At 45.0% G+C, this 11,520-nt stretch overlaps 1 protein-coding gene across 1 annotated transcript in view; it reads right to left on the bottom strand.

Annotated features, from left to right (window-relative positions):
* Nucleotides 1–10,987, bottom strand: part of LOC121543912 (lysine-specific demethylase RSBN1L-like) — a 22,918-nt gene extending 11,931 nt beyond the window's left edge. Inside the window, exons 1-2 of the mRNA XM_045218630.1 lie at nucleotides 10,370–10,987; nucleotides 6,091–6,246 (exon numbers count right to left, since the gene is read on the bottom strand). Coding sequence (XP_045074565.1) covers nucleotides 6,091–6,246; nucleotides 10,370–10,898 — 685 coding nt within the window. The 5' untranslated portion in view covers nucleotides 10,899–10,987. The remainder of the gene's footprint in view (nucleotides 1–6,090; nucleotides 6,247–10,369) is intronic.
* Nucleotides 10,988–11,520: the final 533 nt, after the last annotated feature.

The following is an 11,520-nucleotide window of genomic DNA, read 5'->3' on the forward strand; positions in this document are numbered from 1 at the left end:
GCGCGAGCTGGCGCGGGTCCTGGATGAGACAGTGGGAGGTGGAGTGAGTCCTGGGCCGCATTCAGCAGGGTATAATGTTTACATACCGTACGTACAGTACCTCTCTGGTGGGTAGGAAAAGGAATCCGGTCCGTTCTACTCACATTGCTATCTTTGACACTACATCATGTGTGGCTACTGAACTGAAGACACTGCAAGGTGGTGTTAGCAGAGTGTCACTCGTAGGCCTCCCTCCTGCTAGGACTCTGAGCAGCACCATGCAGGAAGGGCAGCCTGCTCCGTTTCCTGTCCCCAGTCAGAGAGACAGACACAGGCCTGTGACACCCAGCTCAGCCTCTCACACGGGGACCAGGCTCTGTCACACTGCAGTGTAGTAGTAGTCACTACACTATGAAAATAATACTCACTATTCTACACATTCTGCCATGGCTTATGCTGTCTGAGTGACTCAAACATAACAACAACATCACTGAGGGCCCCATGCCATGACAAAAATAGAATTTTAGATTCTCCCTGACTGTCTAGCTTCTATTTTGGTGATTGTTAGTTCTCAAAGATTATCTTATTTTAAAATATATTAATCCATTATCTTTTCTACATACCTTATAAATCTTCTCTTTTATTATATTTTTACATAGATGGCCCAAAAAAAACACTTAGGCGGCCCACCCAACACTTTTCTATTCAGAACAAACCCTCTGTGTGTGTGTGTGTGTGTGTGTGTGTGTGTGTGTGTGTGTGTGTGTGTGTGTGTGTGTGTGTGTGTGTGTGTGTGTGTGTGTGTGTGTGTGTGTGTGTGTGTGTGTGTGTGTGTGTGTGTGTGTGTGTGTGTGTGTGTGTGTGTGTGTGTGTGTGTGTGTGTGTGTGTGTGTGTGTGTGTGTGTGTGTGTGTGTGTGTACACAAAGTGCAAATGAGAGAGGGAAATCTGAGTCTGTTGCCTTGCTGCCATAGTCAAGCCCCTCACTGTTAGTCCTCCGCTGGGGTTTAGGGTCATGACCTTTTGAGCAGACTGGTGTTGTGCTGAAAGGCTTCTGCCCGCCACACACACAGTTTGTGCAGTGGCCATATTGATAGAGGGGGTTTGAGTATAGCATTAAGAGCAGCCAGTGCCACTGTACTAAGCTGACCACCGGTCATAGTGTTAGGACTGTGCACAGGCCCGTCCAACGGTGCTAATTATTCAGCACAGCTAACAATGAACTGGCTACCTCTTTCAGCATGCTCACCAGAGCAATCCACAGTACCCTCTGCTAGCGCACACACAGAAATTCATTTGTTGACACACACATACAATGTCGGGTCTGTGTACATACTGGTACGGTTGAAGGACAGGCAGGTATAAATAATACATTGGTACGGTTGAAAGACAGGCAGGTATAAATAGTACACTGGTACGGTTGAAGGACAGGCAGGTATAAATAGTGCACTGGTACGGTTGAAGGACAGGCAGGTATAAATAGTACACTGGTACGGTTGAAGGACAGGCAGGTATAAATAGTACACTGGTACGGTTGAAGGACAGGCAGGTATAAATAGTGCACTGGTACGGTTGAAAGACAGGCAGGTATAAATAGTACACTGGTACGGTTGAAGGACAGGCAGGTATAAATAGTGCACTGGTACGGTTGAAGGACAGGCAGGTATAAATAGTACACTGGTACGGTTGAAGGACAGGCAGGTATAAATAGTACACTGGTACGGTTGAAGGACAGGCAGGTATAAATAGTGCACTGGTACGGTTGAAGGACAGGCAGGTATAAATAGTACACTGGTACGGTTGAAGGACAGGCAGGTATAAATAGTACACAGGTACGGTTGAAGGACAGGCAGGTATAAATAGTACACTGGTACGGTTGAAGGACAGGCAGGTATAAATAGTGCACTGGTACAGTTGAAGGACAGTCAGGTATAAATAGTACACTGGTACGGTTGAAGGACAGGCAGGTATAAATAGTGCACTGGTACGGTTGAAGGACAGTCAGGTATAAATAGTGCACTGGTACAGTTGAAGGACAGTCAGGTATAAATAGTACACTGGTACGGTTGAAGGACAGGCAGGTATAAATAGTGCACTGGTACGGTTGAAGGACAGTCAGGTATAAATAGTACACTGGTACGGTTGAAGGACAGTCAGGTATAAATAGTACACTGGTACGGTTGAAGGACAGGCAGGTATAAATAGTACACTGGTACGGTTGAAGGACAGGCAGGTATAAATAGTGCACTGGTACAGTTGAAGGACAGTCAGGTATAAATAGTACACTGGTACGGTTGAAGGACAGTCAGGTATAAATAGTACACTGGTACGGTTGAAGGACAGGCAGGTATAAATAGTACACTGGTACGGTTGAAGGACAGGCAGGTATAAATAGTACACTGGTACGGTTGAAGGACAGGCAGGTATAAATAGTACACTGGTACGGTTGAAGGACAGGCAGGTATAAATAGTACACTGGTACGGTTGAAGGACAGGCAGGTATAAACAGTACACTGGTATGGTTGAAGGACAGCCTCACGTCACGTTAACACAACACTGACTGGCTGACTGACTGCCTGACTGGCTGTGCTGGCTGCCTGACTGGCTGTGCTGGCTGGCTGGCTGACTGGCTGTGCTGGCTGCATGACTGGCTGTGCTGGCTGGCTGTGCTGGCTGCCTGGACATTGAGCGATCATTTAACAGACATGGGAAGCCACTCTAACAGTCTAAATAAATACAACTCTGGCTGCCCGGCTCGCTGTATCAGGTCATGGGCATTGTGTAAGGTCAGGCAAATGCCAGCAGGGTCTGGGTTGTTCATTCCCACCATCACACCACACTCATTTTAGCCTATTTAAAAGCAGGTTAAGGAGGGGGCTCACTGCTAGTAAAAATGCAGCTGTAGCTACCATTGCTAATATAGCACAATTATTACATGATTATTGCTATTACACAACTATGAATAATTTGGCAGCACTTAGGCCAGTCTCTGTCACAGATATATAGGACAACATCAGATATGAATAGCTTAGGCTGGCTCACAGTGGGCTAAATATGTCTAAATCATACATCGATTCACATGGGGAAAGTGAGAGAGAAAGAGAGACAGACAGAGAGAGATGGAGAGAGACAGACAGAGAGAGATGGAGAGAGAGAGATGGAGGGGGTAATCATAAAACAGCCATCTGTCTCAGCCAAACTCTGGATTGAAGAACATGAGTCTGTTTGTGTGACTGAACCAGTAGTGAACACAGCCTACTCTCAGGGTCCCTCCCAGATAGCACCATATTCCCTATATAGTGAACTTCCCTGGTCAAAAGCACTTTAAAGGGAATAGGGTGCCATTAGGGATCAAATCAGCCAACTCTCAGTCTGAGCCAGAACGATCACTTCAGCAGCTGTTCCAGTTAAAGGCTTTAGTCACGGGCTGAGTGGTCTGGGCCCTGGTTATAGCCTAGCCCTGGTTATAGCCTAGCCCTGGTTATAGCCCTGGTTATAGCCCTGGTTATAGCCTAGTCCTGGTTATAGCCCTGGTTATAGCCCTGGTTATAGCCCTGGTTATAGCCCTGGTTATAGCCTAGTCCTGGTTATAGCCCTGGTTATAGCCCTGGTTATAGCCTAGTCCTGGTTATAGCCCTGGTTATAGCCTAGTCCTGGTTATAGCCCTGGTTATAGCCTAGTCCTGGTTATAGCCTAGTCCTGGTTATAGCGCTGGTTATAGCCTAGTCCTGGTTATAGCCCTGGTTATAGCCTAGTCCTGGTTATATCCTAGTCCTGGTTATAGCCCTGGTTATATCCTAGTCCTGGTTATAGCCCTGGTTATAGCCTAGTCCTGGTTATATCCTAGTCCTGGTTATAGCCCTGGTTATAGCCCTGGTTATAGCCTAGTCCTGGTTATAGCCCTGGTTATAGCCTAGTCCTGGTTATAGACCTGGTTATAGCCTAGTCCTGGTTATAGCCCTGGTTATAGACTAGTCCTGGTTATAGCCCTGGTTATAGCCTAGTCCTGGTTATAGACCTGGTTATAGCCTAGTCCTGGTTATAGACCTGGTTATAGCCCTGGTTATAGCCTAGTCCTGGTTATATCCTAGTCCTGGTTATAGCCCTGGTTAGCCTAGTCCTGGTTATAGCCCTGGTTATAGCCCTGGTTATAGCCTAGTCCTGGTTATAGCCCTGGTTATAGCCTAGTCCTGGTTATAGTCCTGGTTATAGCCCTGGTTATTACATTTACATTTTAGTCATTTAGCAGACGCTCTTATCCAGAGCGACTTACAGTTAGCACATACATTATTTTATCGAACCCACAACCCTGGCGTTGCAAACGCCATGCTCTACCAACTGAGCTACATCCCCTGCCGGCCATTCCCTCCCTTACCCTGGACGACGCTGGGCCAATTGTGCGCCGCCCCATGGGTCTCCCGGTCGCGGCCGGCTACGACAGAGCCTGGATTCGAACCAGGATCTCTAGTGGCACAGCTAGCACTGCGATGCAGTGCCTTAGACCACTGCGCAACTCGGGAGGTTGTTATAGCCTAGTCCTGGTTATAGACCTGGTTATAGCCTAGCCCTGGTTATATCCTAGTCCTGGTTATAGCCCTGGTTATAGCCTAGTCATGGTTATAGCCCTGGTTATAGCCTAGTCCTGGTTATAGACCTGGTTATAGCCTAGTCCTGGTTATATCCTAGTCCTGGTTATAGCCCTGGTTATAGCCTAGTCCTGGTTATAGCCTAGTCCTGGTTATAGCCCTGGTTATAGCCTAGTCCTGGTTATAGACCTGGTTATAGCCTAGTCCTGGTTATAGCCTAGTCCTGGTTATAGCCCTGGTTATATCCTAGTCCTGGTTATAGCCCTGGTTATAGCCTAGTCCTGGTTATATCCTAGTCCTGGTTATAGCCCTGGTTATAGCCTAGTCCTGGTTATAGCCTAGCCCTGGTTATAGCCTAGTCCTGGTTATATCCTAGTCCTGGTTATAGCCCTGGTTATAGCCTAGTCCTGGTTATAGCCCTGGTTATAGCCTAGCCCTGGTTATAGCCCTGGTTATAGCCTAGCCCTGGTTATAGCCCTGGTTATAGCCTAGTCCTAGTTATAGCCCTGGTTATAGCCCTGGTTATAGCCTAGTCCTGGTTATAGCCCTGGTTATAGCCTAGTCCTGGTTATAGCCCTGGTTATAGCCTAGCCCTGGTTATAGCCTAGTCCTGGTTATAGCCCTGGTTATAGCCTAGTCCTGGTTATAGCCCTGGTTATAGCCTAGTCCTGGTTATATCCTAGTCCTGGTTATAGCCCTGGTTATATCCTAGTCCTGGTTATAGCCCTGGTTATAGCCCTGGTTATAGCCTAGTCCTGGTTATAGCCCTGGTTATAGCCTAGTCCTGTTATAGTCCTGGTTATAGCCCTGGTTATAGCCTAGTCCTGGTTATAGCCCTGGTTATAGTCCTGGTTATAGTCCTGGTTATAGCCCTGGTTATAGCCCTGGTTATAGCCCTGGTTATAGCCCTGGTTATAGCCTAGTCCTGGTTATAGCCCTGGTTATAGCCTAGTCCTGGTTATAGACCTGGTTATAGCCTAGTCCTGGTTAAAGCCCTGGTTATAGCCTAGTCCTGGTTATAGCCCTGGTTATAGCCTAGTACTGGTTATAGCCCTGGTTATAGCCTAGTACTGGTTATAGCCCTGGTTATAGCCTAGTACTGGTTATAGCCCTGGTTATAGCCTAGTACTGGTTATAGCCCTGGTTATAGCCTAGTCCTGGTTATATCCTAGTACTGGTTATAGCCCTGGTTATAGCCTAGTCCTGGTTATAGACCTGGTTATAGCCTAGTCCTGGTTATAGCCCTGGTTATAGACCTGGTTATAGCCTAGTCCTGGTTATAGACCTGGTTATAGCCTAGTCCTGGTTATAGCCCTGGTTATAGACCTGGTTATAGCCTAGTCCTGGTTATAGACCTGGTTATAGCCTAGTCCTGGTTATAGCCCTGGTTATAGCTATATAATGGTAGGGGTAAACACTGAACGTAGCTACTCTTGATATACCGCACCCTGGTCAACAGTAGTACACTATAATAGGGAATAGGGTGCCATTTGGAACACACCCAGGTCACATCGTTATCAACATACCTTTCTGAAGGACCTTCACCTCTCCGTTCTCCCTCTTGATCTCATTCATCACTTTGTGTTTCTTCTTCTCCTTCGTCTTCTCCTTCGTCTTGTCCTTCGTCTTGTCCTTCGTCTTGTCCTTCGTCTTGTCCTTCGTCTTGTCCTTCCTGTTGTGGTCTGAGAGAGAGAGAGAAGTCAGGGTGAGGCCTTGAGTGACATTTCAGGAGAGGGGCAGGCTATGGTACAGTAGATAGAAGGAAACAGACTCACTCTCCACAGTAATTCAGCCTGCGTCCCAAATGGCACCCTATTCCCTAATGGCCCTGGTCAAGAGTAATGTAGTGTATAGGGTGCCATTTTGGACACACAGTATAGGGTGCCATTTTGGACACACAGTATAGGGTGCCATTTTGGACGCACAGTATAGGGTGCCATTTTGGACGCACAGTATAGGGTGCCATTTTGGACGCACAGTATAGGGTGCCATTTTGGACGCACAGTATAGGGTGCCATTTTGGACGAACAGTATAGGGTGCCATTTTGGACACACAGTATAGGGTGCCATTTTGGACGCACAGTATAGGGTGCCATTTTGGACGCACAGTATAGGGTGCCATTTTGGACGCACAGTATAGGGTGCCATTTTGGACGCACAGTATAGGGTGCCATTTTGGACGCACAGTATAGGGTGCCATTTTGGACACAGACTCTCACTCCCTAATTGACTGATTCCTAACTGCTTTCCAGTCAGAAGGCCGACAGGTTCTCAAAAAGAAAGTCAGACTTTTTTACAAGATAGGCTATTGCTGACATTTGAGGAAAGCAATTTAGGGGCGTCGCTGAAATGCAACCTCTTAGATTTTCAGCTGTTAAACACACAGGACAATGTAATTAGTAATATTACTCTGATGACTACCTGTTTGGTAGCTAGCATGATTATACAGCTGGGCATTATTGGAAAGTTGCAGAAATGGCAGGTAGAAAAGCATTATGCCAATTTACAGAAACTGCAGTAAATGTCACAGTGCATTTAACATTATAGCATTGCATTAAAATGATTATAATCTAGGTTTAGCCATTTATGAACATGTCGTAGGTGGGAAGCAGTGGAGAAAAGGCCCCTAAATAGCAAGGTAAAATCCAATTAAAAGACAAAGGCAGACAGAAATTGTCGTAACCCATTACAGTAAGTCAGTAATTACACCGTAAGTGTAATTATCAAATCTACAGTGAAATATTCAGAGGAACTGAAGAGCCAAGGAACCATAGGGGAACTATACACTTTTTGCACTAACTTTGACTCATCACATACGCTGCAGCCTAGTCAAATCAAATTGTATTTGTCACATGCGCTGAATACGACAAGTGTAGAATTGACCGTGAAATGCTTACTTACGAGCCCTTGCCCAACGAAGACAAAAAATAGTTCAAGAAAAAATACAAAAAAAATAATATTTGAAATAGTAACAATAAAAAAACGATAATGAGGCTATATACAAGGAGTACCGGTATAGAGTCAATGTGCAGGGGTACGAGGTAGATGAGATAACTGAGGTAATATGTACATGTAGGTAGGGGTAAAGTAACTAGGCATTCAGGATAGATAATAAACAGTAGCAGCAGCGTATGTGAAGAGTGTGAAAGTCTGTCTATGTGTTAGTGTGTGTGGCGTCAATATGCATGTGTGTTTTGTGTGTGTGAGCTTATGTAGTGTGTGTGTGTGTGTGTATGTGAGCGAGCGCACATAGAGTCCAGTGCAAGAACCTCAGCGCAAAAACAAAACAAAAAGGGGGGGTGGGGGAGGTTCAACAGGCAGTAGAAGACATGTAAACAAAAAGCATGTTTACAAGGGTCTGACAGTACAAAACCTTTAAAAATGTGACACCACGTCACACCACTGGAATGTGTGCAAGCTACATTTCAAACGTTGGGCCTAATAGTTTGGTTTTCCGGCCAAAAGGGAGAAGCAACTGTAGTGCACAGCATGAGGCTTCCGATCTGTTCAATAACTTGTTACACATTCATAGAAAATAATAAGTGACTCATTACTCCCTACTGGGGATTTTATCAGCCTAAAACAGCCCCTAAAACATTACTCTCTACTGGGGATTTTAAATCAGCCTAAAACAGCCCCTAAAACATTACTCTCTACTGGGGATTTTAATCAGCCTAAAACCAGCCCCTAAAACATTACTCTCTACTGGGGATTTTAATCAGCCTAAAACAGCCCCTAAAACATTACTCTCTACTGGGGATTTTAATCAGCCTAAAACCAGCCCCTAAAGTCATTGATATTATGTAACATATTCAATAAATAGACAATCAACATTAGGGACATTTCACCAGGGTCATAGGAAGTATTAGAAGTGTTGGTGTTCTATCTGCCAAAAACATCTCGGAGGTGTGTGTGTGTGTGTGTGTGTGTGAATATGTCAGATGCAATGTTTGGTAACAGAATGACGGCACCAACAGCACAAACCGTTATTCTGTTATCAAACTTTGCATCTGCACTGTTCTTCAAGTAAATGTGTTCTTGTACAATTTTCCATGGACATTGTTAAAAGTAGTCCTTGTACAATTTTCCATGGACATTGTTAAAAGTAGTCATTGTGCATAGAGTTGTATGGTTTGTTTAAATTTGCAATCATTGGTTTTTGTTTGACATAGCCTCCATTTTAAAGTGAAAAATCTGGGTCTCAGCAACACTCTTACCGTGGAATTACCGCCCATATCACTCTCCGCTTGACTGAGTTCAAGTCCTCCAGCTTTCACAGCTCTCACTCTCAACAGCCTTCTGTCCTACCAGCTTACACCTGCTTATCTCAATGGAGCCAACACCAGCCTTCTGTCCTACCAGCTTACACCTGCTTATCTCAATGGAGCCAACACCAGCCTTCTGTCCTACCAGCTTACACCTGCTTATCTCAATGGAGCCAACACCAGCCTGAAGTTGGAATCCAATATGCAGTAGGCCTGGCTTTTTTATGCTGAGAATGAACTCCAGGTGTTCTTGGAATATAATTATAATGTTCTTTAGAACTTGAAATTATCTTGTAATACATAGAATTATAATGTTGCGTTGAACTTCAAAATAGTATTGTAATACCTAGAACTAGAATGTAAACTTCAATATATATTTTGTAGGCCTACTTGGAATCATCTTGTAATACATAGAACTAGAATGCTGAAATATGTATTTTATCCCCTTTTAAGTAGGATGAAGATCTACCATCTTGCTCTGCCATCCCAGCATCTGTCACAAGGGGACATCTCAGTTTTATAATAGGTACTGTCTTCATTTCTCTCACATGGGTAACATTTAAGAAATGAATGAGTCCTAAAAGATTGGGTCCAAACTGTATGAATAACATCCTTTGTGTTATAATGACAGTTTGAGACAGATCTGTTCATGTGGTTGATAGTGGCAGCAGGCATGTAATAATATTCAGTGGTAGAGATAGCTGTACCTTGACTCCACCGCTCGCTCGCTGCTCTGATGATATTTGGGGGGCGTGGTGGTGGTACAAAAACAACAGTTAATGGCGGGCGATTGTTTATTAAACCGTAATTTGAACACAATCTTAAAACCACCCGTTACAATTAAAACACCATTTATGTGTAGGCCTAATGATTGGTCAATGTTTCGAAAACGCGTCTAAAGCTCTCTCAGAGCGTAATGCTGATCTTACAGTTGTTTGTTTATCCAACCACGCCAATTTGTTCCGCTCTGGTTGACCAATTGTATTTCCCGTTTGAATTGAACTAACGTGTGTTTGTCAAATGTGCAACAATGTTTCCAACCGTGGCTAGACAGCCGCGAAACGCTATGTAACAGTTTGCAGAAGAAGAATGCTGGATACTTTAACATTCGAACGTGCACTTTCTATGTGGGTTCAAGAGCGGGTAAATCCGCAGCCATTAGCCAAACAAGCGAGAAGAACAGCTAAACTAGGAAAGCAACCTTATAATTTCACCGTAAAAATGTCCTTAGATGTACAATCGTGCATAGAATTAGAAATGTAAACGGTCCCTTTCATAATAACGCCAAATCTATTTCGAACAAGACGCGAAAACAGACGCAGTTCTGGACTGGACACATTGTCATACTGCACAGTGCACACTGTCGGCTCCACATGCTTTCATAGTCCTGAAGAGGCGACAGCCACAAGCACTGAAAAGCTAAGTGGCTAATGGACACTGACGTTGTCTTTCTTTGGACAATAACATGCAGCAAAACTTTATATTCTTGTATATCGAGCCAAACGTTTAGTGTGTAAAATTGCGCATTCATATAAAATACCTTTCTGCACCAAGTTCATCTCCCCGTTCTCCTTCTTCATTACTGAAGTGACGTTACTCAGACTGCTGCTAATATTATCTCCAGGAGTACCAGGGATTGGTTTATGTTTCTTCTTTTCCTTGAAATCCTTCTCTTTCACTCGTTTTTCCTTGGGCTTTTTGGATGGTGGTTTGGTATGCGAGGCGAGGAAAGCGCTCTGCTTGAACACTTTGTGAATGGGAGGCTCGAGGGGCGCGGATGAGTTGCTGCTCGCCTTGACCGGGCTGAAGCTCCATGTTGTCGGGTTGCCTGAACTCTGCTTCTGGTGCTGCTTCTCCACTGCGCCGCCACCTCCCCCTGCACCTCCTTCCCCGTTTAGTTTCTTAGGTTTAAGGCTCTTCTCGTCGTTTCGGATTCGCTTGGGCGGCGGCGGGTGAATGTCCCGGGAAGACTGCGGCCGGGTCTCCGACGCTACTTTCCGCTCTTTCGGTTTGGCGAGCGGGCTTTTGGTCGCTGCACCAAAGTGAATGAAGCTCAGTGACTCCGCCATCTTGGGGCTTTCTGTATTTACTCTCCCGACAGCGTTTGTGCTCGGCAGGCAGAGAGGGGGGGAGTCTTGTCGCTAACTGACAGGCAGGGCAGGTTGGAGGTGGGGTCTGGACCTAAGTATAACGATTGGTGGGAGGAGAAATGGGACACTCGGCATGTTGCATTACGCGGGAAACATACTGCAGGACAACCTTAACTCTGTGATGGAGGATATATAAATCTATCTCATAATTTACAACAGATTATTACACACATATGCCTTAGGCTTCATAACATTACAGCATTAGCCAACCTAAGGTAATGTATATACATCTGTTAATAGGGACCCCTTTCATACTGTCTGTTGATTTAACACCCAAAATAAATATATTATAATGAAACAGGCAGGGAGCAGGTCTCGAACCCCCAACCTTCTAGCCCTAAATCGAGCGCGCCATCCACCGTGCCCCAAAAGCATGCGCCGTGGCAGTCAATATCGGCGCTTAAAAACCCAGTGTCGTTACAATATTATAGGCTCCTTTAAACTCTATTAAAACTGAGGAGGTTCGGTTTAATAAATTAATAGCCCTTTGGGCCTACACACTCAATGTACCTAGTGTTGTTCACTGTGTAAGGAAAGTGTT

The sequence above is a fragment of the Coregonus clupeaformis genome, unplaced genomic scaffold (genome assembly GCF_020615455.1).
Source record: "Coregonus clupeaformis isolate EN_2021a unplaced genomic scaffold, ASM2061545v1 scaf1698, whole genome shotgun sequence".
Classification (NCBI taxonomy): Eukaryota; Metazoa; Chordata; class Actinopteri; order Salmoniformes; family Salmonidae; genus Coregonus; species Coregonus clupeaformis.